The sequence below is a fragment of the Scomber japonicus genome, chromosome 5 (assembly GCF_027409825.1).
Source record: "Scomber japonicus isolate fScoJap1 chromosome 5, fScoJap1.pri, whole genome shotgun sequence".
NCBI lineage: Eukaryota > Metazoa > Chordata > Actinopteri > Scombriformes > Scombridae > Scomber > Scomber japonicus.
The window spans coordinates 15,133,208-15,159,935 of NC_070582.1; the positions used below are offsets into that span (position 1 = coordinate 15,133,208).

The 26,728-nt window shown below is 38.4% G+C and overlaps 3 protein-coding genes across 3 annotated transcripts in view; 2 read left to right on the top strand and 1 right to left on the bottom strand.

Moving 5' to 3' along the window:
• The first annotated feature begins 2,659 nt into the window (after positions 1–2,659).
• On the top strand, positions 2,660–4,522 carry LOC128359287 (MANSC domain-containing protein 4-like). Its single transcript, XM_053319749.1, has 4 exons — positions 2,660–2,879; positions 3,004–3,138; positions 3,684–4,238; positions 4,296–4,522. The coding sequence occupies exons 1-4, from the start codon at positions 2,660–2,662 to the stop codon at positions 4,520–4,522; spliced, it is 1,137 nt and encodes a 378-aa protein (XP_053175724.1).
• Positions 4,523–5,247: 725 nt separating this feature from the next.
• On the bottom strand, positions 5,248–13,688 carry mrps35 (mitochondrial ribosomal protein S35). The gene is made up of 8 exons (XM_053319030.1): positions 13,556–13,688; positions 12,002–12,054; positions 11,625–11,792; positions 10,381–10,441; positions 10,099–10,238; positions 8,289–8,398; positions 8,100–8,169; positions 5,248–5,800 (listed from the first exon to the last, which is right to left on the bottom strand). The coding sequence occupies exons 1-8, from the start codon at positions 13,686–13,688 to the stop codon at positions 5,531–5,533; spliced, it is 1,005 nt and encodes a 334-aa protein (XP_053175005.1). The 3' UTR covers positions 5,248–5,530.
• A 4,663-nt stretch (positions 13,689–18,351) lies between these two features.
• Positions 18,352–26,728, top strand: part of kcnq1.2 (potassium voltage-gated channel, KQT-like subfamily, member 1.2) — a 169,371-nt gene continuing 160,994 nt past the window's right edge. Inside the window, exon 1 of the mRNA XM_053319246.1 lies at positions 18,352–18,842. Coding sequence (XP_053175221.1) covers positions 18,352–18,842 — 491 coding nt within the window. The remainder of the gene's footprint in view (positions 18,843–26,728) is intronic.

The window sequence follows — 26,728 nt, forward strand, 5'->3', positions numbered from 1 at the left end:
ATTTATCTTCAAAATTACAAACATCTTGGCAATTTTTTGGTGTCATTACTGAGACTACATAAATTTAATACATTTTTAAACGTGTTTCTATAATACAAAATACCTCTGAGATGATAAATGACAAATGCATAAAGAGGCACATGCATATCAGCTAGATTTACAGTATGTAGACTATTAGTTTTTGCACTCGTTTTTGCTAACAGTGGGCAAATAAAACAAATTGGATCATGATAGCTTTGTCCTTATTCCATACTACACAAGCCGGTTTTGAGTCGTCCAAAAAATAATTATGGCAAATTAGTCTGGATGGTCAGTGAATCTGCTTGATTTATGAGTATGCTGTAGACTGACTGTAGTGTTGCACGATGTGCAATGCACAAAGGAAATGGGGGAGCAGCTCAAAAAAGAGCAGATTACAGCTGGTGGCATTACAGCTCCACAAAGATCTCAAACAACAAAAAGTAAGTGTTTCATCCAGTGCTGGAACTAACAATTATTTTCACTGGTGATTAATCTGTTTATTACCGTTTTTGGTTAATCCATTTTTCTGACAATAAGATGTTAGAAAACAATGAAAGTGTCAAAACCCAAGGTGGCATCTTCAGATTGCTTGTATGGTCTAACCAACAGTCTAAAACGTAAAGGTATTCTGTTTGCAATTATGTATATATATATTTTATGTGGCAAGTCCTCATATTTGAAAAGCATATTTGTTTTGTTTGTTTGTTTTTACATTGTTGCTTGATATGACTAAAATGATTTCCTGATTATCAAAATGGTCAGCAGTCAATCTACTTATCAATTAATCAGGTAATAATTTGCATAATGTATCCAAGGAAGAGTAGCGTTACCTTGGTAACAACTAATGGGGATCCAAATAAACAATGTAAATACTGAATTAATCTTTGTAAAAACATTTAGCCTTCTCTTAAGTTTAATTGGCAGTGTCACTCAACAATCATAGTTTGATTGATGTCTATGCACATTTTATATTATTTTTTAATGTTACAACATAAGTACACTGATATCTTTTATGGAATTGGGACAAACCTATTGTTTAATGGAAGTGACCATTTCCATCTAGTGGTGATAAGGCATCATTACACATTTCCCATCTACTACGTTCTTCGCAATTTACACATTATGAGTGAAGCTCAAAGACTAAGTTGATAATTACCATGCATGAAAACTACATTTTGGAGTTTGGAGACTAGTAACTGTCACTGCAAATTCCCATTCTCATATAATCCTCTCTTTGGCCATTGAATGAGTTTTGAAGTGCCCACTTCTATGGAAGAATAAATGGGGAAAAAGACGGACACTCTAATATTGAATTGGAAGCTTTGTAACTCAGTATATCCACATTAGTCTTTTATTATTAGTAAAACTGGAAAGTATAAGTAATCCTTCTTCTGATAAAGATGGATAAATTGTAGACTACACAAATATACAATTTAAACCATTTCTACAGGGTGGTTTACTCTAAAAATTGTAGGCTATAAACCCTGTGCTCCATAAACTCTTTATCCAAAAAGGTACTTTAATCTCCCAGGTGTAAACTGACAATGTGGCACTGTAATAGAGAAACAGGCTCACAAAGAATGAGAAAAACAGCCCAACAGGTGTAGCAGCTCCAAAACCAGAGAGAAAAGGCTTATTCTGGTAATCCCATTTGAAAGAATAAAGGCAGGTCGCTACAATTATGGCAATCCACTCTCAGATGTCTGACCTCACTGAAAACAGACAGCTTGTGTTTTATCTGCAGAAATACCTTCTAAAATTAACTGTATAGATTTTAGTATCTGTGCAGACTTATTACATGTAGTGTGGAGATTTAAATTAAGAGTGTCATGACCTGTATTGAAAAAAGTGAACTTCCAATTTCTGTTCATGATTTATGGTTTTGTTAAGACTTGAGGTTTAAAGAACAAAACTAGTTTCTCTTTCACTCAAGAAACGCCTCATTATGCCCACATTCCACACAATGTGGGCATCACAATACAGGGGGTGGACAAAATAAGATGAACACCCTTTTGTAATGTAATCCAATTTAACAATAGACTGAATTTACCACCTCAAAGTTGTTCAGAATTGAGGCAAATCCTCTCAAATCCTCAAAAATAAGCTAGTATTTCTTGTTCTGTTGTCAAAACAGGTTATTTTATACTGTATATTGTAAGGTGTTGCTGTTTTTGTGTCCATCCTCCTGTTTCAGGGGTCTGTGATGAGCAATAGTACTGAATTTCTACAGAATATTTTTGTTTTACTGACTTTGCATCACGAAAATAGTCTAATAATATACTACGTTGACATTGCTTTATAGAAGATATTTATACAGATTATTTCATTATATATTCATTAGTAGAATAAGTAGTTGAGGCCATTTTTCTGTAATCTCTTATAGTGCAAAATCAGTGTCTACATGGCTGAGAGTTTGCACTGTGGCACAGTCTGGACACATTACGCACGGCTGGGTCTCCACCTCCTGCAGGTGCGTCGCTGTGACACACCTGGAGAGGGACTGGCACCAGTAAAACCAGACCACTGGCTCCACTTCATACCTGTCAACTCCAAGTAATTAACTTAACAATAGTTCGTCAGATATGTCCATGCTTTGTCCACCCTGTAATTTAACATGGTCTGATTTACTTTACGCGCCATGAATGTCACATGGGGTTTGCTGACGGTTTTGAGTCTGGTGTGCCACACTGAGTCGAGGTGCTCACCGACGTCCTATTATAAAAACTGCTGGATCCGACGCTTCCCTGGTATTTTCATCGACATTGAGGAGTCTCAGAGGAGAGGAGCGCAGCTTTTGAAGTATTACCAAGAGGAGACCGCGCTGAAATGCAGCCGCACCTGCTGCCTCACGAGAAACTGTGAGTAATGTTTTAATCAACCTAATAGACACACACATTAAACTATGCATTAAGCTGCTTTATTTTTATTGTATCCTCTTTTCATGCATCTCAGTCTGATTTATCGCCTTTCTTCTTCTTATAGTTTCTTGTAATCTGGCCATATTTCACTATGATACAACTCAAGAAAACGTGAACTGCTTCCACCTGCACTGTCCCACACTGGAGAGCTGTATTCTCAGCCACAGAGGCAACGTTGTTCTGTACAATATCACAAAAGGTAAAAGTAAATGCATCTCAAATCAATAATCACATTGTATTACCAAAGATGTAGTCTGCATATACACATGTATGCATACCAACTAGAGCCTCAAAGCCTATCACAGTCTCTAGAACTACAAACATAGGCCACTAATTCTACTACTACTATTTATAACAATAATAATTATGATGATGATGACAGCAAGTAAACATTCACAGATTACTCATAATCAAAATATTTAGGCCATGTTTTAAAAACCCAGTAAGTAAAATAATGTCAGGAAATATTGAGGGAAAAACCTGTTTTTGTGCTCTACACAAAGTTGTACATTGTATTAAAAGATGACCTCCGCATTTTCCAATATAATTTACGGAACATGTTTTTTGTTTGTGTCAATGCAGTAATTTAATATACTTTTTCACTTTTTAGAAGCCATAATATAATCAAAATATTAAAGCCTTAAAAAAACATTATGTAAAACTTTGTCAGGAAAGAGAGAAACCAAAACTTTTTAAAAATGAAAACATACAGGAGACTGACTCATGAATTACTTCATGTCCCAGGTGTGGATCCTGACCTGTTGGTGTTTGGAAAATACTTCACAACCAATGTGCGTGTGTTACCTCACCACTACAGTCGAGTCAATGCCTCAGATCCACTGCCCTCAGACAAGCGTCAGTTCATTCACCCACCTCCACCCTTGCCTCTGACTTCAGTTAAACCCTCCAGCACAGCAGCCAAAGTGCTCACCACCTCTGCACTGCATAGCACCACTCAGCCTGCAACAGTTTCCACAACTGCAACTGCCTTGTCTTCCACACCAGCGGCTTCTCCAGCAGCCCTGTGGAGTCATGCACAGACAACGACCACTTCTCCTACACCCAGTTTTACTCTGCTTCCAACCACAGCCACCACCCTTGGCCCCGACAATGCCCAGACCACTCATGCCCCCCCCTCTGCTTCCACTCTGGAGGCTACCATGACTACACAGCCATCCACACCCACCTCTACCTATCAATACACCACCACCTTTTCTCAGTCAGCCACCAGCCCTCCAACATCCACATCCCTTATGGGCAACATAGAGAGCACCAAACAGCACCCCAATGACACCAAGGGTGGTGTGGGGAGGAACCACACTGCAGGCAGTGTGGGAGATCAGGGTGCCAGTGGAGAGGACACCTTTGGGGGTTTGGGACCAGGGTGGCATGTAGCCGCCCACACCCTGCTGGTGGCAGTGGCCATCTGCATCACAGTGTTGCTGAGCTGTTGTTGCTCCATCCTGCTGGTTGTGAGCTGGAGGGGTCAGAGAAAGAGGATGGGACGCTATCATACGTCATGGAAAGGGAAAAGAGGCTCCATGCGTCTGATAAAGTATGTCCTGGTCAGAGAGAGCTCCTGAAAGTGGGGCCAAAAAAAAAAAAAAAGCTGGAACTCACTTTGATAACTGATTTTGTCCATTTTAAACTGTTTATACCAGAATGTTCTGTAAAGGTTTCCAGGATGAAAAGACATTTGAGATAAGTTAGAATTTTTAATGTTTCTTAACTCTGTATTTTTCTTTACTGGAATATTTTAATAGCAAGACCCTTGCTATTATTTTAAGCAGGAATCAAAATTTAGTTCCTGTCAGCTGATGCATTGATGCTGTAAAATATTCAAACTGACTGGCTAGAAGTAGTATGTGGTTTAGATGATTTTGCCAAAAACATACAGTTGCTGCCATTACTTTGGTTTCACTTGTGATGTACAAATTTTCAACAGAAGTCTCAAATTTCACCAATGCATTTCCAATTTGCCTGGAGAAAGACGATCTGTCCATTTGGCTGACCTATATTTTGACGTATCTCAATGAGTTTAAACTGACTGAAACTCAAGGACTTTGGCCAATTGTCTAAACAGTCTAACAGGTTCTTCTGACTTAAAAGTGCTAACCAATGATCAAAACTCTTTGAGAAGGGTGAGGTATGTTTCAGCAGCCTGCTCCTGACTGTATGTTTTCTACTGGGGTGTCTCTCCTCACTCTGATAGTGACAACAGTGTTATAGAAGCTGAAGTTGATCTAGGAACTGATTGAATTAAGCTTTTTAAGCTTTTAAACTTTCAAAGAAAAATATTCATTCACAATAGCACATGGGGGTTTTATTTTTGTATGAAAGACATCATCATACAGCTGATAACAGTAAATCAACTTTGATAAATAAATACATTAGATGAAACTCTGGAGGTTTTATATCCTCATGTGAATCTGAACAGTATTTATCTGCAGTCAGCGTTGTTGTTATTAATACTAGAGCTGGAGATGTGATAAGTATTTTTACAAGTATTCAAAAATGTTTTTATGTCCTCTGACCCAATCACAGGTCTTACTCTTGCTGCTCTTAGGTCTGTGTGAACATACATTTGTATGTTACAGGTTGAAAATCTTCTTGACAGACTCTTTATACTGGAGCATGGTGCTCTCGCTCTCTCCTTCATTCTTCAGCCTTGTGACAGAGTCCTTATACTCCTGCACCTCTTTTCTTCCAAGCAGCTGCTCCCGCACTTCCTCTCCATCCTCCTCCCCTGCCACCTTCAGGCATACTAGTGTGTCCAAGATATTCTTTTGAGATGGGCTGCCCTCCCAGCTGTACTCCTCCATGTCTGCCACAGTCTTCTCAGCCTCCCAGGCCTCCGTTTTCTGCAGGATGAGAAAAACAGAAGATGTGAGACTGCAGGTACAATGAAATCAAAATAACTGAATTTTTAGTTAAGGTGTTATCATGGTATTTGTAATACAAAGATTTAAGTCACACTAAACTATAGAAATAGGTCTAAATGTGGAAGTTTTTTTTTTTTTTGGCACTGTGGCAGCAAATAATAAATATGAATGTTTCAAGGTTCAGGTTAGTACTCTACTTTGGAATACAGAATGACAGCAGATGTAAAATATGGGAGTCCATGGTCACCCCTCACCCCTTCTTTGATGCTCCTCTCACAGAGATAGTATTTCTCCATATGCAGTGCTCTGTCCGCTGCCTGTCGAGCTATCATCACATTCCCTTGAGAACAATATGCCTTATTGTGCAGCAGCTTAAAGCAGGTCAGTGGCAGAGCCTCAGCTCTGCTGATCTCCAGGTGTTTAAGGTTAATGACCATCATTACTGCTATACATATCTGATCCGCATAACATCCCCTCTGGATCAAGTCCAGGCCCATGTGAGCAGTAGATAGTTGAGAATGTGTACTTTGAAATAATGATGACCTACTTAATATATTGTATTAGTTTTAGATCAAAACATCACCGGCAGATCTCCAGATTATTCTCATGAAGGAGAATTTATACTTAAACTTAAAAAGGAACATTCTAAAATGTATTGATATTCTATATTTTCCTTACTACAAAAAATCCATTAAAAGATCTAAACCAAAAATGAACTGAACAATTATTGCCTGTGTTGTGATATAGCCTGACACCTAAAGACTTCTATTGTTGTTCAAAAAGAGTGTGAAGGAGTTGATAACTTGCCAGGAGACAAATGATAACCTGTTTTCTCAGTTGAGGGAAACACTGGCGTACTTGCCATATAATATTTATAGTTTGAGTTAGGGAAAAGGACAAGTGTTGGGTATTAAAGCAGTAGAGCAGAAGCAGTGCCTCTAGTGGTAAATTTCCCTCCACATCGGAGCAGCTTTGGGCAACCAGCCCCAACGCTGGCCTGGATTAGCACACACTGGAATTAGTGGGCAAGGTCTTTCTCCCTGAGTGGGGAGATAAAATCACCTCAGTGGCTTCTAACAATTGGCCTCTTTGTGGGCTAGCGTTACAACCTGAACGCTACGCCACTCTCACAGCTTCCACAAGCCTGCTGGACAAGCACTGTGCCTTCCATTGTGTCCAAAAGGGCAGTGGACAGTGTTCTGCTTCTTGGCTCGGACACCTTTCGCCACTGAGAGAAAAAAACAAGTTTTTTTGATGTGACTAAGCCATGACGGGAAAAGCTCCTAAAGGCAGAGGTTGCACAATAGGGGGAGTAATTTTCTTTTACGTGGCTTGCTGCAAATTAATGTGGACAGTGCCTGGTGGCAGGCCTCTCTGATGTGGCATGGTTGGCTTACTGTGAATGAGTACCAAGGTCAACACCTGATAGGAGAGTCTGTTTTCTTCCCATCTGTGGGGAAATGTCAACTGGACAAAGCTGCTGTTTGCCATCCTTCTGCCCATTCAACTCGGATACCTTCCTAATGGGGTTAGTCTCTCAGATCGCAGAGCAAGGAGGACAAGAATTCCCCTGGTAAAAGTTAATGTGCCATGTCGCTATCTGTATGCAAATGTCACCAAAGATGGAGATGAAGGAAAACTTTTACAGTTAAAAAGGTTTTACATATACAGTTAATGCAGATTGATGACTTTTTTTAATATTCTAACAAAATCTAATTTTGTACCTTTGTTCCTTTGCAATGAGACTTCTACTAACACTAGAACTTGATTATGGACACATTACAAACTGTCTTACTATGCCACACTGTTGTAAGAAAGCATTATTTTAACTCACTTATTATATAACTTATAGTGCAAGTTTAGGTAACAACCTATTGGCAAGTTTTACACCACTGCAAGTGATTTATACTACATGATATATCAAGTGAGTGTCCTGTAGTTACTATTGTAAAATGGTTTTCATATTACATGTGGAAGAGTATGATTATCACTCATCTGACCCCAAACTAATCCTTTAAATGAATGGGTACTTGTCAAAAGAAGATGAAAGTCTCAGCTAACCACAGTTAGAGTTGATCTGGGGTAAGTTGGCAGCTGGATATGGGCTTTTGGATGGCCGGGCTGAAATAGCCTGACTAAATTCATCATTATTCAGTCAGCCAGTTGGCTTAGTTTTTTGTTGGGGTTGACTGATGTATCCACTTGTTTCATATCATCTTTAGTCAACACAGAAACAGACGAAAGGTTCTAAAATAAAAAAAATAATGTTTCCACTTACCCAGGACTCGTGGTAAAGCACAGTTAGCAAGTACATGGCATAGTCATAATTCTGCTGTTTCAGTGGGCAGCTGGTAGAAGAGGGGAGAGAATGGACAAAAGGGAATGGGTTTCATTTCATTTGTTTTCTCACTTTGCGAATTGATACATAGCTTGAACAAACTCTATATTACCAGGTATTTATATTTACCTGTCAGTTGTGATGGTGAGGATATCAGTGTCTTTGCAGTATCTCTCCCCAACAAGTTTGAGCATTTTCTTCCGTGCATGATCATCCAGATTCAAACTGGAAAGCTTTATCTGTGACAGAAATGACAGCAATCATAATCACATGAGAAATCTGAAATCTGTAATTTATCGCCTGGCCAGATCTCTCTCTGTAAATAAAATAAAACCGCAATATAACTAAAAACAAAGTGTTTTTTTAACCTATGCAGAGCTCTGACTGTTTTGATTAAACTCCTATACTTTTGACTGATGAAATCACAGCATTTATTACGCTGTGGCCCAGAATAACCTCTAAGCCCCTTGGTGGAATGGTGGAGTGGAGGGATGGAAAACAACAGATTATTCCCTGATTACATTGTTTTTTTTCTATGGCTCAGACTTGTATAATTTCAACAATGCAACATAAACTTCATTTATAGGTAATATGAGGTACACTTGTGCATGTCTTCTGTGTACACAACACTGCACGCACTGACAACACAAGGGTGTCGAGACAAATGTGCACACAGACAATAAAGTGATGAAATGTGTTGCCTCTGGATATGTGGTATATGGCCTGGGATCACACCCTGCAACAGATTTTGTTTCCACATTTTTGTTTTGTCTCCCTCACAATTTTGATCCTGTTTACTTTCGTCTAAATACAAAATAAATAAACAATTATACCATACATCTTTGTCATTCAAGTGTTTCATTCATTCAAAGTTTAGTTAAACTGAAAATATGCCGTGCACAGTCCACAGTCCACATTTACATCCTAAACTCTGTCAGATTTTCTCTCATATCTATCTTTCTGCCTAATCCACTCGGATTAATGCCACAATAATTCCTACCTTGTGGATATAATCTAAGGCAAAGTGTCAGCGGAGCAGATGGCTGGTGATTAATGGTAAAAATGACACATTTTCTCCTATTTACAATTTTGTCAATGATAGTTTATTTCCCTGCATATTTATGTTGTAATCCTGGGTTTCTTTTTACATATTTTCAGCACAGAAGTCTGTACTCTGTTTAAATGTGTAGTCCCATCAAAGCAGCAAAAAGAGGCTTTCCAGAGCAGAACATAGTCTGCTTGTTGTCCACATGTGGAACGACAATATAGCAGTACTGAATAAAATACTCTATGAAAAACAGCTGTTTTTTTGCCAGTGTTTACCCAGATGATAGAAAAAGAGAGTTGTGCTTTGCATCCTGTGCAAGTGTAAAACACGGTTCACACCTTTACACTGTGAGGAAATGGCATTGTTAAAACTAGAAATAATTAGGTACATTATGCAAAGATTTTTTTCATGACTCATATTCAGAATCTATGAATTGAATTGCTATTTACACTGGTAGATTTAACAGACCAATTATACTGTATACTGCATATGATGAGAATTGGAGGGTGTGGTTAAAAGGAATATTAAAATGCCTAAACAAATATGACGATGACAAAATGTTTTGCAACTTTATGAAAAGTAATGAAAAAAAAAGCCAAGACAAAACAAAGTACATAAACACAAGAACATCACACCATACTGAAGTATAAAATAATTCTCTAGGATTATAATCTGTCTGTAGACTTCATGGCATTATTTCTTTGGTTTGAGGTCACTGGACTATAAATGTATCTGTAGATAAGTCACAGCAACATGATGTCAGTTGGTGATTATGCTTCACTGTAAATCTCTAATCTCATTGTAGATGTCAGGTTTCTCCACTTTCTATGCATTGACAGAACCACTTTAACATCATCAACTGAAACTAGAAAGGATTGCAGGGAAACTTACCCTGAGGTGAACGATTCGAGCAGAAGGGTTTCTGAGAGACTGGCTGGCAGACATATAGTCTGTGGTTTCTACTTTAATGGGGAAGTGCTGGTCACATTTGGCATCAGTGTCCAAGGCAGAAGGCCACTCAGTGCAGAATGCTGATGGCAGAGGAAGACATTTTTTTAATATAAACTCATTAAACCTATAATTAAATTACATCACTAATAATTGGCTGCTAAATCACATCACACAATAATAAGTAGCTTTTAGGAACTGTTGACAATTAAAAGAGAAACTTACGTTTCAGAGCTTCACAGTGTTTCTTGATGGCTGCTGGTGTCAAGTGAAGGAAATTTGGTATCTGAGAGAGTTTGAGTGAAAGACAGATGTTCAGATGCACAACTGTTCATGTAAAAAAAAGCATTGAAAATGTCTGGAACTTATAATACTTTTATGTCCTAGTCTTCAGTTTTTAAAGTGGATGGCAAATAAAGCTGAAAAAATATATCCCCTACATGCTTTGAGTAAAGAATATTATCTAATATACAATTATATAATACATACTATCCTGAAATCAAAATAAATGTCCCGTAGGGTTTTTGGCTTGTATTGGGATCTGTGAATTATTTTCTTGAAAGTCTCATATTTTCAGCATCACACATAAGTATGTGATGAACAGCCCTGGTGGCACATTAAGCAAATGAGGCCTGTATCTTTAGTCTGCACGGCAGACTTCCAGCTGTGATGGGTGAAAATAGACGATATGCGAGTGGCTCAAGTCCAGATGGAACAGCTGGTGGCTGGACACAGCAGCTCAGTAATCCGGGCTCAGAGACAGAGCCATCAGAGCCACGCAGCAGAGCAAGAGCAGTGCCTTCCTTCAATGAACCCGTCTGGTCAGAATGAATACTGGTGACTTAATATTAAAAACAGACAGGACACACATACACTGTCTAGTGTCCATACAGCCCAAAGGCAATTGTATGAGTAAGTATCTGTACATGTATTGAATCATGTGGAAACCACCCTACAACTTCATTTTATGGCTGCAACTAACAATTATTTTCAGTATTGATTAATCAGATGATTATTCATTTAGGTGATGAAATATTTAAAAAATTGTCGGAAAAAAACGTTATTTACAATTTCTCAGAGCCTAGGAAGATGTCTTCAATTGCCTTGGCTCGTCCAAAATCTTAAAATACTCAACTTATTTTTTATATATGACAAAGAAAAACAGCTAATCTTCTCATTTAAGAAGATGGAACCAAAGAAATTGCATTTTTGCTTGAGAAAATAAACGATTGGTCGATTATCAAAACAGCTGGTGATTCATTGTCTTTAAATTGCCTGATCTATTAATTGAATAATTGGTGCAGCTCTACTTAATTTAGTGATTAGTAATTAGGCATTAGTAGTATCTGTGTGACTATTTATTTTGCATATTTTCTCTGTTTGAAAAGAAAATACAAAGCTTTTCATTTTTCATCCTTCATTTCTAAAACTATAACCATCAACCATCATGTTAAGTAATGAAGTCTGACCTTGATCAGCTCCAGGTTGCCCCTCTTCTCTGGTGGAACACCTCCCTTCACAGGGTAGCCCATCCTCACAGGTAGTGGGACAGAGTTCGGTCTGAAGGGGGTTGCGGCTGGATAAACTGCAGTCCAGTCCTGGTCCACCGGCATCTTGTCTGTCCTGGGCGGCCTAACCTGAAACACAGACACAGATAACACAAGGAAGCTTTATCAATGGTAAAGTGACAGGAAATCCATGACCACTGGCAGCACCATGATGAAGTCCCTCATTTTAAATCAAGTCAGATGTTTTCATCAAAAGTATTTAATATTCTCTTATTAGAAAATGCATGCATATCATTATATTCAGCCTTTGCAAAGAGACACAAATGCTGAAAACTTACTTCTCTCTTGAATTTTTTTCCGAAGGCTCCTCTGCCACTTCTCTCAGGAAAGCCTAAAATTGATGATATTTCAAGTTTAGCCATTACTTGTTTGGGAAAAACAAAACAAAACGCAGACTTATAAACTGTTTTAACATAACAATGTCAAATAAATGAAATAACTGTATTTGATACTGGTAAAGGTGCCGTCTGCTGACACAAGTACATTTTTTAAATCTATTCATTCATTGCATTAACTTAATTTGTGACTCTGTAGTGTACAGTATAGGTGCAGTGAATTCATGTTTAGTATATTATTGCATAGTATATACCAGCTAGATCAATAATATGGCTGATTGTAGCTTACTAAAGATAAATCATTATTGTTGATTATGGTGGCCATTAGTATAAAGACATTATAATACAAAAATGCCTGAACATGATTGAGGTAATGCAGAAGCAGCTACTGCCATAATTTTAATTGCCGTAATTTGTCCACAATAAAGCAAGGACAAGTTTATTTTTCAATTGCACAATGTCCTATACAGTGCATAACATAGTCACACTCAAAACTAATTAGTAATGGGTTAACATAAAGCATTAGTCTTTGCTGATATATAGAGTATATATTTATGCGTAGTTTATGTAGTACCTGGTTTTTAATTGTTCTGCTTCTTGATGAATATAATACATGCTGGAAATATACTATATATATTCTAGTTTAACTAAGTTACCCGTCTCTAGACAATGCATCTGTCTTTATTCTTCCTTCTGCTGCTGTAATATCCCTGCTTACTCAAATACAGGTTCACAATTTTTCAAAATTAACAATAGTCAAAATGAAGATCCCTTCATCATGCACCTTCAATGCAAGTGATGGGGCAAAAATCTATGAGCCTCCATCTGAGCAAAAACGTATTTAAAAGATATCTGAAGCTAATATAAAGTTTCAATCATCCTAATTTGTCACATCAAGTAGATATCTTTCAATGTTAGTCTTTTTTGAGCTGATGTCCCTATTTTTGTTATTATACTACCACTGCAACTCAACAGGGAAACACACAGAGGGAATTTAATGCCAAAAATACTGCAAATGTGGTAATGTCCACTTGATATGACTCACTCAGCCTCCTAAAGCCTCATATAAACCTTTCAATGCATTCTTGGACAGAATGACACACTGTGGATTTTGGCCCCTGTCATTTACACATTTGAAAGGGGTCTTTTAATAGCCAGTATGAAAAGGAGGAACAATTTCACTGTTCACTGTACTGTGGATGTCTATTTGTGAATTATGATAGGAGGAGAGACATCTAAGTGGTGACATAATGATGAATGAGTAAACCGGACACACAGGAGCACACACACAAATCACCTATAACTTGCATAACAAATGTATCAATGAAACTAGTTACTCATCCGGCAAGGTTAGAAAGACGCTAACAGCAGTCTTAGATGCACAGGTGAGGAGGTAATGACCTGGGTCACTTCTTTTGAGGTAGTTAGCTTAGCGTGCAGCTATAACCCTGAATAAGTGTGAACTATTAAGCCGCTCATTTAAAAACAAAAACTCACCTTTCTTCCCGGGAGACGAATTTATTGTCAAACCGGTCGCGTATGTGACCCTGCTCACATAGCCCGCCAACCCCAGAGAAGGAGCATTTATTCGACCTAAGGACAAAAATGCCTTACTTGTGTGTGAAGCCATGTTTTCGCAGTAACTACGGAAAGTGGCGCTGGACAAAAAGATAGAAAACCCCAGTTTAACTTCGCGCTGTGTTTAGTGCCTCCTAAAGGTGAACACAAGTATGATCATCTTTAAAACATTTCTATTTAATGTGTAGCCTATATGACAATGTTTGGGCTTACTTTCAATTGGTTCTTAAAACATATTTCGAGAAGGACATTAAGTACTCTCAAAGAACATGATTTATTATTCACATTCAACAATCTTTCAACTGTCATTAATGTGCTTATTATTATTTTAGCCAAATTCTACATTCATAAAATGAAATCATTGAAGAAATTACCATATTATTCGACTTTTAAACAAACCGACCAACACATTTATTTTCAAACCCTACATAATCTAAAAATAAGAGTAATAAGAGATTAACCAAATTTATTAAATTGACATGATTGTCCTTGTTCTTGAGGTGATGCCAATCAAGTTAGTTTAATAAAATCTGATAGTTTAATAGGAAATTATAAAAAGAAATTGTAGAAATGAACGGCAACAACATCAATTCAACTCAATTTACACGGGTAGATCATTCCAATGTAAATAGATGTACCCATCAACCATAGACTGTATCCACACGTGTGACCAGCGGTTGCCCCTCAGCCAGCTGCTGCTTTTTTTTAAAAACATGTGGTGCATTCAATTGTCCTCGTAAAGCCAACAATGCCGAAGTAGCAACGAGTCCGTGAACACACGCCCACGATAGAGTGCCACTAGTACAATAATAACACCATAAAAATATGTATGGTGTATTTTTGTTTTTACAACAACAACGTATTGGTTAACATGCAGAGTTTACCTCACATTTGAATGAGTTAAACTAAGTAAATATAAGACATGTTCGTGGAAATGAATGGTAAGTTTGCAGAAAAGTTTGTCTTGTTGTGTTAGCTGTCTTCTACAAAACACTAGCTTGCTGGTTGCAGGTTCGAGTAAAATTGCTTGGGGATGTTTTAAATTCTCTCGAACACAGTAAAATGCATCTTTAGCAGGTATTCTCCCTTCTAATGGAAAACAAACATTTGTATTACTTTAAGCTCATGCTGAACATAAACATATTCATCCAGGTTGAGTGGGTAATCGCTACCAAATTGGACATAGCCAAATGGGCATCACCATGGACCCAAATATGTTACAAACAGGAGCACTATTTAAGAAATCAGTTGTCAACAAAGTTAGGCTAAGTGTAACAATAAGAAGATTTTCTCTGGGCAAGTAAGTAAATGCTGGTGCTGATTAATCACCATTATTGACGATATATTGTGGAATATAATTTGCCAACCAAACATGAACACATTTGTTTTGGGAGGCATTTCAGGAACTCCGTGTTTTATCAAGAAAAAGAAAGAAATGGCAATATAAACATTCAGCAATATTAAAAGCTACATTTATTATTTTTAGCCAGCAGAAAAACATCAACTTTGCCATTTATTTGGAGCTGTGATTATGTTAGATTTGGTGTCTAACAAAAAAAAAAAGTAATAATAATAATGATGATAAAAAAATTAGGGTTTAAAATGTGCAGGATACTCCACTACCTCCACCAACCACACAGTAACTTTATTTGCCATTTCATAATGGGGAGATACTCTACAGTGGGGTTTTCCTCCAGAATTAAAACGTCTAATCAACCACAGTAGGCTGATAAGTGGTTGATTCGACCATTAAAAAGATGCTAAAAAGTTTCTTAAAGACAGAATTGCTGATGATTCTTGTTCTTCTCTATGAGAAACTGCTGTCACCTAACACGTAATAGGCCTACATGATTAAATGATGGATTAATGCAGCCTAAAATAGTTTTAATGCAAAAACAACTTAGGTAAGTAATACGTGTTTTTTTTTTTTTTTTTTTTTACTACTATTTTTATTTGAATAGTTATCTAATTTTATAAACATATACTTTTTGGTGACATGCAGCTTATTGGCCCCGAGGTAATACTAAAAGATACCATTTTGTTGGTCACTTATTATAATATAATTGCAGTATTTCCGACTGTCATGAACGCAGCATTTGTCTAGGCTGAAACTGTGATAATACATCCATGACTGTGATGCGCTTCAAAGGGACAACTGAGACCTGAGGACAGCAGCTGATTGAAGACTGGTGCTTTCGCTCTGTTTCAATTGTACCTGTTTTTGAGCCCCGGGAGATAATTTATTACCAGTGTAATTTAATTAATTTATACTTTTACCTGGCTTTTAAAAATATAAAAAAGGAGAAAGCCGAACTTGTTTTGGCTTTAAAACACTATTCCCCCCCGACAACAACTTGATGCGTGTTTTGGGGTTTGAAGGTAAGATTTGACTTTAGTCTGATATAATGTTTTGCTGTTTAATTCTTGTGCGGCTCAGTGGCGAACAGTTGCACGTAGCATTAATTGATGCAAATATTGACTTAGCATTTGCTAGATTTACAGCTTCATTAAACAGATCCCAACCTGTGCTGTCTTAGATATGCTTTCAGGAGGTTAGTTAAGTAGATACAAGTGGAAAATTAGGGCTTTAGTTACAATTCCTGCATCCATTTGAACCCACATGCTGTTCTTCAATTTGTGTCAAAAGTCCAATGCCAAGGTTGGTTCAGTTTAACGGAAATTCACTGTACAATACTCTGTAACTGTAGAGTCCCACAGCCCCCTGTGCATGTCTGACAGTTCATTGTGTGTCTCATGACTGTATGGTTTTAAATGTAGAAACTCTATCTACAGGGAGACAGCAGTGCATGTGGCTCTTGTCATCAGGTCATCCATAGCTGAAGACAGATATGGACGAGGGTGGCTGCCTCCAATTAGTCTACCTCTGATGTCCCATGAGACATTTTCCGATCCCTTAGGCAACATCCGGTCATCTATCACATAGAATGCCACACACACTTATATTTGATCCACTTATTAATTGTACATAAGTCCTCAAGAAGTGAAAGTGGCTTGGACATGGCAGATGGAAAAAGGTTTTTGTCAAGATGTCATGATATCCAGATCACGTTACAGGTTCAATGTCATTTGAAAACATACCGAAGCAATATTTAACACAATATTAAGGGACCTGAAGTGAATCTCAATTTGGCCCATAATCAGTCTGCTTAATGAATTATGTCTATTGGTATAGATTTAATTTATAAATCTAGGTAATGGCTACTTATTGTCTGGACTCACCTCATCGGTTGACCTTATTAAACCTTTTTTGTTTGTTTTTGTTTCCCCACAAAGGCAGTTGTTTAAGTAAGCAGAGGTAATACATGGACATGCATTGATTTTAGTAGTAGAAATGATTTTTTGTTTACTTTTTAATTAGGACACGATCCTTAAATAATGTGCGTGACTATAACTTTGATCTGACTTTAAAGAAACACCCTGAAAAAAAGAGCTTGAGGATCAGCAATCAATTCATATGGTTGCAAATAACATGCATGGTTTTAATCACTCAGATTTTTGGCTTGTTGCACACTGCTTAAGCTTCTTTGATTTGACCTGTTCTATTTAACTTGTGAGTGAACATCACATTGGGGCTGTAGTGGCTTACAATTTGTTGTTTGTTGGTAAATTTGCTGGATTATTCTCTCTAATTGTTAGCAGAATGTTGTGCATTTGTTTTAACAGATGGAAAAGTAGGCAGGTTTTGACATCCTTCAGGGATAATGTTTTTACAATAGAAAATCCTCAGAGCGAGCTAGCGGAAATGAACTTGTGTGTTGACCTGTAGCTGCCGCATTCCCTCATGTATGATTATTGATTCTGGAAATATTACGTGTCTGTTACACTTTTATTATGTTCACAGGTCACAAATCATAGTTTAATAATCTATGACCATTTGCCAAATTTAGAAATGTGGAAATGTCACAATAATTCCTTACTAACAGATGGTAATCCCCTTTCTGTTCTCCCTTCCCCTCTGCATCAAAACAAGGAAAAAACAATCCTGTTATAGACTCTATAGCTATATCTTAAAGTAGGAATTAAGATGGTTACACAATGAAAAGCCCTAATCGGCAGAAATGACCTGAGAACAATTGGTCTGTGATAGGGTTTACAATTCATAAGTAACATGCTGAAGGGAACCACTTCTAGCAGAATTTAAACTGATGATATTTTTTGAATAAGCATATTTTTTGCTGTTACAGCAGCAATTGTTTTATAAAATGTTAGTTGTGAATCATTACATTTTCAGTTTTCTGCTAGACTACAGACAGCTTATCATCATTGAAATGTGAAAATGTCAAAACTCTCAGATTTCTTAAATTTCTTATGGGTAGCCCTCATCCAACTGGTATGAAAAACATATTAAAACACTATGTAAACGTATCTAGAAATACTTTGTGCTTTCATTCCAAGTCTTGTATTTTTCATGACTGATGCTAAAATAACATGGCCCCATCTAGTAGAGGGCAAAGCTTACTTTCAGTCATACTATCTCATGACTCATGTCACTTCTTCCGCTGCAGGTATGGACACACATGCAGACCAGCAGCAAGAGCTCTTGTTTGCAGCAGGTAGCTAGCCATGCCTACCTAGCCCTGCTACCTTTCTGTGCTCTTCCATTCGACCTGAACATTGGCCACAACTTCCAGGACTTTACAGGATTTTCAAGGACCCCTTGGCCTTCTCTGAACTAGACTATTCAGTGGGGCAACATGGTGGAAAGACGAGCACACTCCTTTCACATGACGTGCCATGTGCAACGTGACTATGGCAGCAGGCTGGGGGGCTCTATCATAAGATGCAGCCCCAATGGATATGCCAGTTCGAGTCTCAGCCTCAGCCTGGACCAGGAGGTGGATGCAAACCCTGCAACCTCCACCACCACTACAATTGCTGCCCCACAGGCTCCTGATTCTGACAGAAGCCACTACTCTCCTGTTTCACTGGAACTGGACCCCACAGCAGTGAATAATGGATCAGGCAGCCCCTGCTGTCCACCAGCAGACACAAAGGACCCAGCATTGCAGATGATACACAGCCAGCCCTCTATCACCTCTGTCCCTCCAACTCTTCCTCGTTCGAGCTGGCTGCATCATCAAAAAGAATTCCGCCGGCCTTACATCAAGACTAGCATGCAGGGGGATGTTTACAACTTCCTAGAGAGACCTGCTGGACTGAAATGCTTCCTCTACCATTTCCTTGTGTGAGTACCTTTCTGGGTCAGATACTGATTCTTATTATAATACAGACAGGTCAGTTGCAGTGGAGAATGAGCAAGACATACTTATATAGATGATCACAGAGGCTGACATATTATGTTATAAGCTCAAAAGGCTGAGTTGTAAAAAATAAATAGAAGTGCAAAGAAAAAACAGTGCCACCGGACACTATGCAAAAAGAAGTCTGAATGACTTAAAACAGAAAAAAAAACTTGTTTAATCTACAAACTTTTGTTGACTCAATACACCCAACAACAATGAGACATTATTACACAAAGTCAGTGTAAAAACTAAATTCTAACTAAATTCAGTAACTGGACAACTGTGGGCTTCACAGGTCTGTACAGTATCTCTTGATTAGTCTTAAGTCTCCAGCCCCTCTCTCGTTAATTACATAGTGCTGCTCTTTCCAGTATTAGGTTCTGGTTCCCAGTAACTGCAGTAACGCTTGTTTTAAACACAACAATCGCAGGTCATTGTCAAATCAGCAACCTCATGCATGAAACATGGAGATGCCTTCTAGATGTTGCTAACCTGACCTACCAGGAGAGCACACTGTGACCTACAGTTGAAACAACAGCTTACATCAATCATTTTACAACTCAGGAGCACTGTCTCTCCTTTATTGGTGTTAATGCACTCAGACTCGAAAGATGCTGGTATGTTTTAGCATGGTGTAATGTTGCAAAGAGAGCATGCTGCTAAATTTGGATTTCTAACTATTACTACCACCGGTGCATCAAGTTGTGGATACATCAACATTCACAAATACTAATTTCATTTGACCCAATGCTTCTTTAATATCCTGGAAAGTGAATTAAAGATGTAGCACAAGAACTTAAAGGTGTAGTAAGCGATAATAATCCAATACATTTTTTGTCAAAATCACTGAATCTCTCCTCACTGTCCGCTAGCTGTCCCCTCGAAGTGCGCTCTGAAAAAAGGTCTGGTCTCAATACACAGCCTGGGCTCTGAGATTCAGCCATAGACTGTATTTCAGCAGATACACATTTGGCTCGGTGCAAGCCACCACAACAATGCTCCAGCCAATCAGAGATAGGGAGCGTTCATGCGCTTTCACGGTCAGACAGGGAGAGAGAGAGAGAGAGAGAGAGAGAGAGAGAGAGGGAGGGGGGGTCACGTAGTGTATGCAGGCGAGGAGTTCTGGTCCTCTGAAGTGAGGCCAACGCGGAAGTAACATAGAACTGCATTCTATCAAAAGGCCACCAGGGGGCAACTGTGTCAGAAGGACTTCCGTCTCTATACAAGTCAATGGAGAATTCACCAACTTCTCACTTGATTTCTAACCTCAGTAAATGTTTTCAAAATGTGTTTATGGTCTCAATCGCTAGTTTAAAGCCTTCTTCAATGCAGTATGATGTTCATTTGTGAAATTTTGGCCTCCCTGATATTATAGCCTATTTGACGATAAAGCAGGGTATTTATTAGGGCGTGGCTACGTCATGATTGAAAGGTTGATTGCACAATGTCCTCGATATCCAGCCCTCGCAACCTCCCCGCTCCGCCCATGACCCCGCCTCATGCCCATATAAGTAGAATCCGTGTTTTTATTTTTCCCGGCATGCACCTGAAATTTTCAAGATGGTGCTGCCCAGATCCCAAACTATTGGCTTCCGAGCAGCAGTCCACAAACCAATGGGTGACGTCACGGATGTTACGTCCATTTATTTTATACAGTCTATGTTCCGGACAGGTGAGTAACATCAGCTCAGTTTCACATAAACTGTAATGTTACCTGCTGACATTCAGCTCACTGTCTAGTTAGTCAGGATATGTTGTTCTTGTGATGTAGGCTGTAAAGTAGCAGAGTTGTTATGACAGCTCTGCACGTTAGCTTCGCAGCTAATGTTAGCAATGTGCTAACAACGTAGCTTCCTGGTTAATTGCTCGCTGTGTATCTGGTGTTTGTTCACTGCTTTTAAAGTGTTTACATCCACGAAGACTTATAAACACAGGCTGGCTATCACAATAAGATTATTTGGAGTGATACACAGGTCAACATGCTATGTTATCCTTAGCTTGAACTCTGGTCACTGTAGTTGTGTGAAATCCTGAACAGCTAACTAATTCCTGTTATGTTTTATTAAACAGATTGATACACAGATAAATAGATTTACTTTATTGATCCAAGATTTGGAAAATCTAGATATATAGCAGCAGGTTGTCCAGGCAAAACACAGTAAATCAATACTAGACCTTAGAAATGTATGTCTGTAAAAAACAATAGGTCAATACAAAAATATAATCTAGAAAAACTGAATGCTGCTAGTTAGATGATGTTATATCATGTTTGTTTAATTCAGTGGAAAAAAATCAAGGCCAGAGGACTGTACTAAGAGCTGGATTAACATACCCGGGATATCTCTCCCTTACCTGGGTTCATTTACCTAGATATTCGCAATCCTGATAAGCGGTACTACGAAGCTGGTTTTCAACTCGGTAATTGAACCCAGGGTTTTCCAATCTTGATCACTGCACGCTCACATAAAAGGGTGGTGTTTGCAGCGTCTGACCAATCACAAACATGGAGAAACCCTGCAGAGCAGACTACTTTACCATGGAGGAGCAGACGATTATTCTTCAAATATATGAAGAATTCAAACACATCATCCAAGCCAAAAGCAACACTGTTGCTGCAGCAAAAGCCAGGAAGGAATGCTGGCAGAAAATATCCGACCCTGTTAATGTGTAAATTCATGAGATCATACAATATTAATTCATCGGACAATATAAACGGGCAGCACTCTGATCACTCAATTTCACTTTATTACGGCACAGACGTTTTAGGCAGAGCGCTACCTCAGTGCCCTTCCTTTCGTAGCGACTAGCGACATTAAGTTAGTTTAATATTCAACATTCATTTGACATTCAAAATACACACCTATTATGCGCTTTAACCATTTGAGTGAATGATGTCAAACCAACTGTTTCACATACAGACCAATATAATCCGTGTATCATTCGTTCTTTCCATTTTCAATTGGCAATCAAAAATCAAATAATGAAAAACTGACAGGTTATTTTGTTTTTTGTTGTTTATTATAACACCAAAAACGAAAAAATGCCTGGTTTTTCATATTTCAATTTAAGGCTCAGATCAAAAATACGAAATGGAAAAACGGGCAACAGGACTGAATTTGATTTTAATATTGAATTGGTCGGGTTTACATGACCCGTAATTTTGGTAAGGAGTGTTAGCAAACAGCGTTAGCTTGCTAGCCGCCCAGATCGATTGATCAGGACCGGATAAGCCAGTCAGACCTATCAGACATGGTATTGTTTCGAGGATCAAAGCGTGTGACTCTAAAGGAAGAGCTGAGAATGTGAATGCAAACGATATGTTACACCATAAATGTTATTGAAAATATTGAAATTAGATGAAAAAATCTCAGTCGATGTGAATATTAGGTTACTTTGAAAGAAGAAAAACTATAACATATATTAAAGTGTTGAACTTGCATTGAAAGCGGAAGTGGACGTGTAGCTTGTTACGCAGCGTGCAGCTTGGCGTGCAGGCTGTAGCGGGAGACTGGAGGGGGGAGCTGAGACAGGTAAAGGGGTTTATTAATGTGTGGGGAAGATAGGAAGGGGTGACGGCGTGAGAAAAAGTGACGGACGACCAATTAAATATTAAAATCAAATTCAGTCCTGTTGCCCGTTTTTCTATTTCATATTTTTGATCTGAGCTTAAAATTGAAATATGAAAAACCAGGAATTTTTTCATTTTTGGTGTTTATAATAAAAAACAAAATAACCAGTCAATTTTTCATTATTTGATTTTTGATTGCCAATTAAAAATGGAAAGAACATATGATACACAGATTTAATATCCCTCGTGTGCCACAAGGCATATTTTTCAAATATACCTTTTCGTCAAATTTTTACATTTACAATACATAAATAAAGTTATTATGCACCCTGACCCTTTAATCTCAGGATGTCAAACCAACTGTATAACATGAAGACTAATATCCCTCATGTGCCACAAGAATTCTTTTTTACATATATATTCTGGTCAACTTAATGTCGCTTGAAAATCTGTACCTTTTGTATAGGATGTCATCGGGGACATCAAAAGGATTGCATCTCCCTAAAAACTCTTTCTCTCACCACCAATGTCGACAGCATCTTCTAATGGGCAGGCCATTTTCCAAGACAATTGATTGGTCAGGAGGCGATGCTTTTATACTCGTTGATCTCTTATGCATGAGCGTAGAAAAAGTAATGGCGCAGCAACAACCACCGCGTCCACGTCGCGCGCGTCAGCCTCCTCTGGGGGAGGGACTTTGGAGGCAGGGCAGGAGTGCAGTGGAGAGGGAGGGGGAGGGATCTGAAAGTTGTACTACTTCAAATTTGATGCTAAGTCCTCTCTGTCCTCAAAGTTACCAACTGCAGCTTTAAAGAGAGATATGATACTGTACAGTAATTGATGATAGATAACTAATTTTATTTCCTGCTATGGCAGATTGGTTTTTTTGAGTTGCTGGTTCTGCATTCTGGAACAGCGTCGATTCCAACCAGGTTTCCTGTCTGACGTGAGGCAGGGTTAGATAATCTAAATTAATCTAGTTAGGTAATCAATTAGTTTATTCAGTGCGCACCCGAGTACGATTGATGCTTTCACACCAACGAAAACCAACCAAACTAAGAGCTTTTGGTCTGAATGGACTGTTTAGTGCGCATCTGCTGTTGGTGTGAAAGCGCCCTAAGTAACCACAGTACAGATACAGTTAAAAACAAACAAAAAAATTTTGTCCTGAGGGTCAAACAACTCCCGACACATTTGGTCAACTGACCCTCGTCAAGGTCACGCGGTGAGCTGTCTGAATTAAAAGCAAAACTATGGATGAAACAACAAACTACATATTTTGACAAGCAATGAAGACAATTCAGCCATGAGTAACATTACAACAGCCACCACACCTGAGCAGTACAGTTCCACTGTTTTTTTTCACACTAGTCAATTATTCATTACTCTGTTAGTAATTACGGACAAGCTGAATAATGTAGGTTCATAAGGGACAGACTGCTTCATTCCTAATTGTTACCATCAATAAAGGTTAATGTTTGAACTCATTGTTTGTGCTTTATATGGATCTCTAGTTTAATGCCATGATAAGAAAATGCTTACATATGTACAGCATGACTGTACAAGAGCAATTAACACTTTTTCACGTTTGCAATTTCTACAAGTCAAGTGAAGTCAATTTATTTATAGAACATGTTTAAAAACAAGAGAACTAAAAATGCCTAAACTTTTGCTTTTGTCTGGGAAGAGGAGTAAAATACTACATCCTTTTTTGTCATTTGTTGAAGATATATTTTCACAAAAAATACAGTTAAGGGTAAATTTCAAACTCATTAAGTTTGTCAAGTTAAGTAGTCCTATGTATTAAAAGCTCATCAAAGCCAAGTATTAAAAGTAAATCATCATTGCATCATTCTTGAGAAACGCTGTAATCGAGAGAGGGGTTAGTTTGAGCATCATTCAGCACAACTGTGCATGGTTGTTAGTGTTTCTGCCTACTCGTTCACAGTATTTAAGGCAGCGTCTCACTTTTGAATCATGACTCAGTTTGGCAGCTCTGAACAAAAATAACCAGGATCAACCTGCTATGCTTCTGGCAACAAGCTTAATGTTTTAAAACTCTGGGTCCCATTCCTCCCAAATCATCAACTATCCAAACATATGTATCCCCCTCTACAATAATTTAGCTCAGTTGCATTCAAATCGAGGCCTTATGTTAAGCCATTACAAATAGCAGGTGTGCCTATAACTGCACTTTTCAGCTCTGCCTGTGTGAAATTGTGCCTGAAGAGGAGCAGACTGTGTCTGTCTCATTAAAATATACCCTTTGTCAGTCAAAGATGAATGGAAACACTGGGGAGATTCTCTCCTTGTGTGCTTTGTGGACCCTGCATTGTTGATAATCTCTTCGAACAGTAATTGAGGGTCTAATGTTCTCCCTTCACAGAGGAGAGAACCCGAGCCTGTCCTTCATTTAATATTAAGCCCTTCTGACTGATTCCCGCTGACACTCCCTTAAGTAACTCTTACTTGTCAATGGCTATCGCTTGTGGCCATCTATTCTCCTGGCCTCTTTAGAGATTGGCAGGGAAGAAGGGTTGCATAAAGGGCAGCCCTAATAGGTCTTTTCTAATAGGCCTGCTCACACACACATAAACAACACACACACATATGCAGGTGGTTGCTTAATTCATCACTGTCCTTATGCTGAAGCCAGGTTCAACAACATTTCCAAAATTGCCAACAATGCACACACACAAGCAGAGTACAAGCTCCAATCAGGTGGAGGCAAACATCTATCCAAACACACACACAACACAGATCTGCAAATGTGGTTGGATTGTACAATACAGTTACGGGAAATACACAAACATATTGGCTCGTACAGGCTTATATAAATCTGAAAATGCACTCTAACACTCCCATCTGGCTATTTCAGAACATCTGTCCAATCAACAGGTTTCATAACAGGGTAACACACCATCTGAGGATTAGACATTTGACACAGATCAATGCATGCAAAATATACTTGCACACATACTGTTTATTAACACACATAGACATAGAACTTTTTTATGTGAAGAAGCAGTGGCTCTACCTTGAGCTTCTCCTGGATGTCCAAGCTCCTCACCCTAGTCCAGACACTCTCCAGAGAAAACTCATTTTGGACGCTTGTAACCGCAATGTCATTCTTTTAGTCACTACCCAAAACTTGTGACCATTAGGTGAGGGTTGAAACTGATTAGACTGATTGGTGAATTGAGAGCTTTGCCTTCTAGCTTAGCTCTTTCTTTTCTATACCGGTCTGGGACAATGCCTGCATAATTACAGATGCTTCACTAATCCATCAGTTAACCTCATGCTTCATTTTACCCTCACTTGTGAACAACACCATGAGATACTTGAACTCCTTATTTATGAATGATGCACTGACTGGTGAGCACTTTAACATTTCGTTGTACTTGTGACAGGCTTTACAGACTTAATGGAAGGAATAGCCAGGAGGCATCCTTCATTGAATGGTTAATTTGTATGATATTCAACAAAAGATATATATTATGACATATTTATCTAACCCCAGGCTGGACAGACAGGAACACAAACATACACACATGCCACACTAATGATGACAGAGTAGTCAGAGTGGGTAGAAATCCCTTGAACCCGAGACAGCATACGTGTCCAAAAAGAGTCTTATGCAATGGCTTGCAGACTCACCAGCACAGAGACAACCTGGAGCAATGATCCCTTCACGTTTGGGCCACTCCCTCTGAGTCTTTTACATAACCAAATGGAATAAACATGTATGTCCTCATGACTCCTAAATGCCCTTCTCAGTCTCCAAACAGATTACAACCAATCTCTTGGTTCTTTGATTTACTCAAACAATTCATTTTCTTAAAACATGTTGTAATACAGGAGTAAATGTGTATAGTTGAGATAAAATCATTTGAGGAGAAGGAGAACTTAATCTACTTACTATTGATACAACTCACTTTTCTTTTCATTACTAGTATTTTTATCAAAATGTCATTCAAATTCATTTTGACAATAATGTCCATACAACACAACCAGTTTGCAGTGGAGGAAGCATTGTATCTGTTTATCCTCATAAAAATACAGCTGGCCAGATGTTGTCAGGAATCCTTGGTTCATATCTGTGTTTTTATTCCGGACAGATTATTTAAATGGCTATAGTGTATACTCTCTCTTCAGGCTTTACCCTTCATCTATATGGAAAGGAAACTTTACCCGGATATCTGCTTACTAGAGATTATTGACTGAGTACTGTATGGGTCACTTCCATTTGTCAGCATGCTA

Excerpts from the sequence above, each read along its gene's own strand:
- mrps35 (XM_053319030.1), bottom strand. The coding sequence starts at position 13,688 with ATGGCTTCACACACAAGTAAGGCATTTTTGTCCTTAGGTCGAATAAAT. Across the intron at positions 10,239-10,380 it reads ACACTGTGAAGCTCTGAAAC|CATTCTGCACTGAGTGGCCT; the intron begins GTAAGTTTCTCT and ends CTCTGCCATCAG. Across the intron at positions 8,399-10,098 it reads CTCGAATCGTTCACCTCAGG|ATAAAGCTTTCCAGTTTGAA; the intron begins GTAAGTTTCCCT and ends TTTCTGTCACAG.
- LOC128359287 (XM_053319749.1), top strand. The coding sequence starts at position 2,660 with ATGAATGTCACATGGGGTTTGCTGACGGTTTTGAGTCTGGTGTGCCAC. Across the intron at positions 2,880-3,003 it reads CTGCTGCCTCACGAGAAACT|TTTCTTGTAATCTGGCCATA; the intron begins GTGAGTAATGTT and ends TTCTTCTTATAG. Across the intron at positions 4,239-4,295 it reads GCACCCCAATGACACCAAGG|AGGACACCTTTGGGGGTTTG; the intron begins GTGGTGTGGGGA and ends GTGCCAGTGGAG.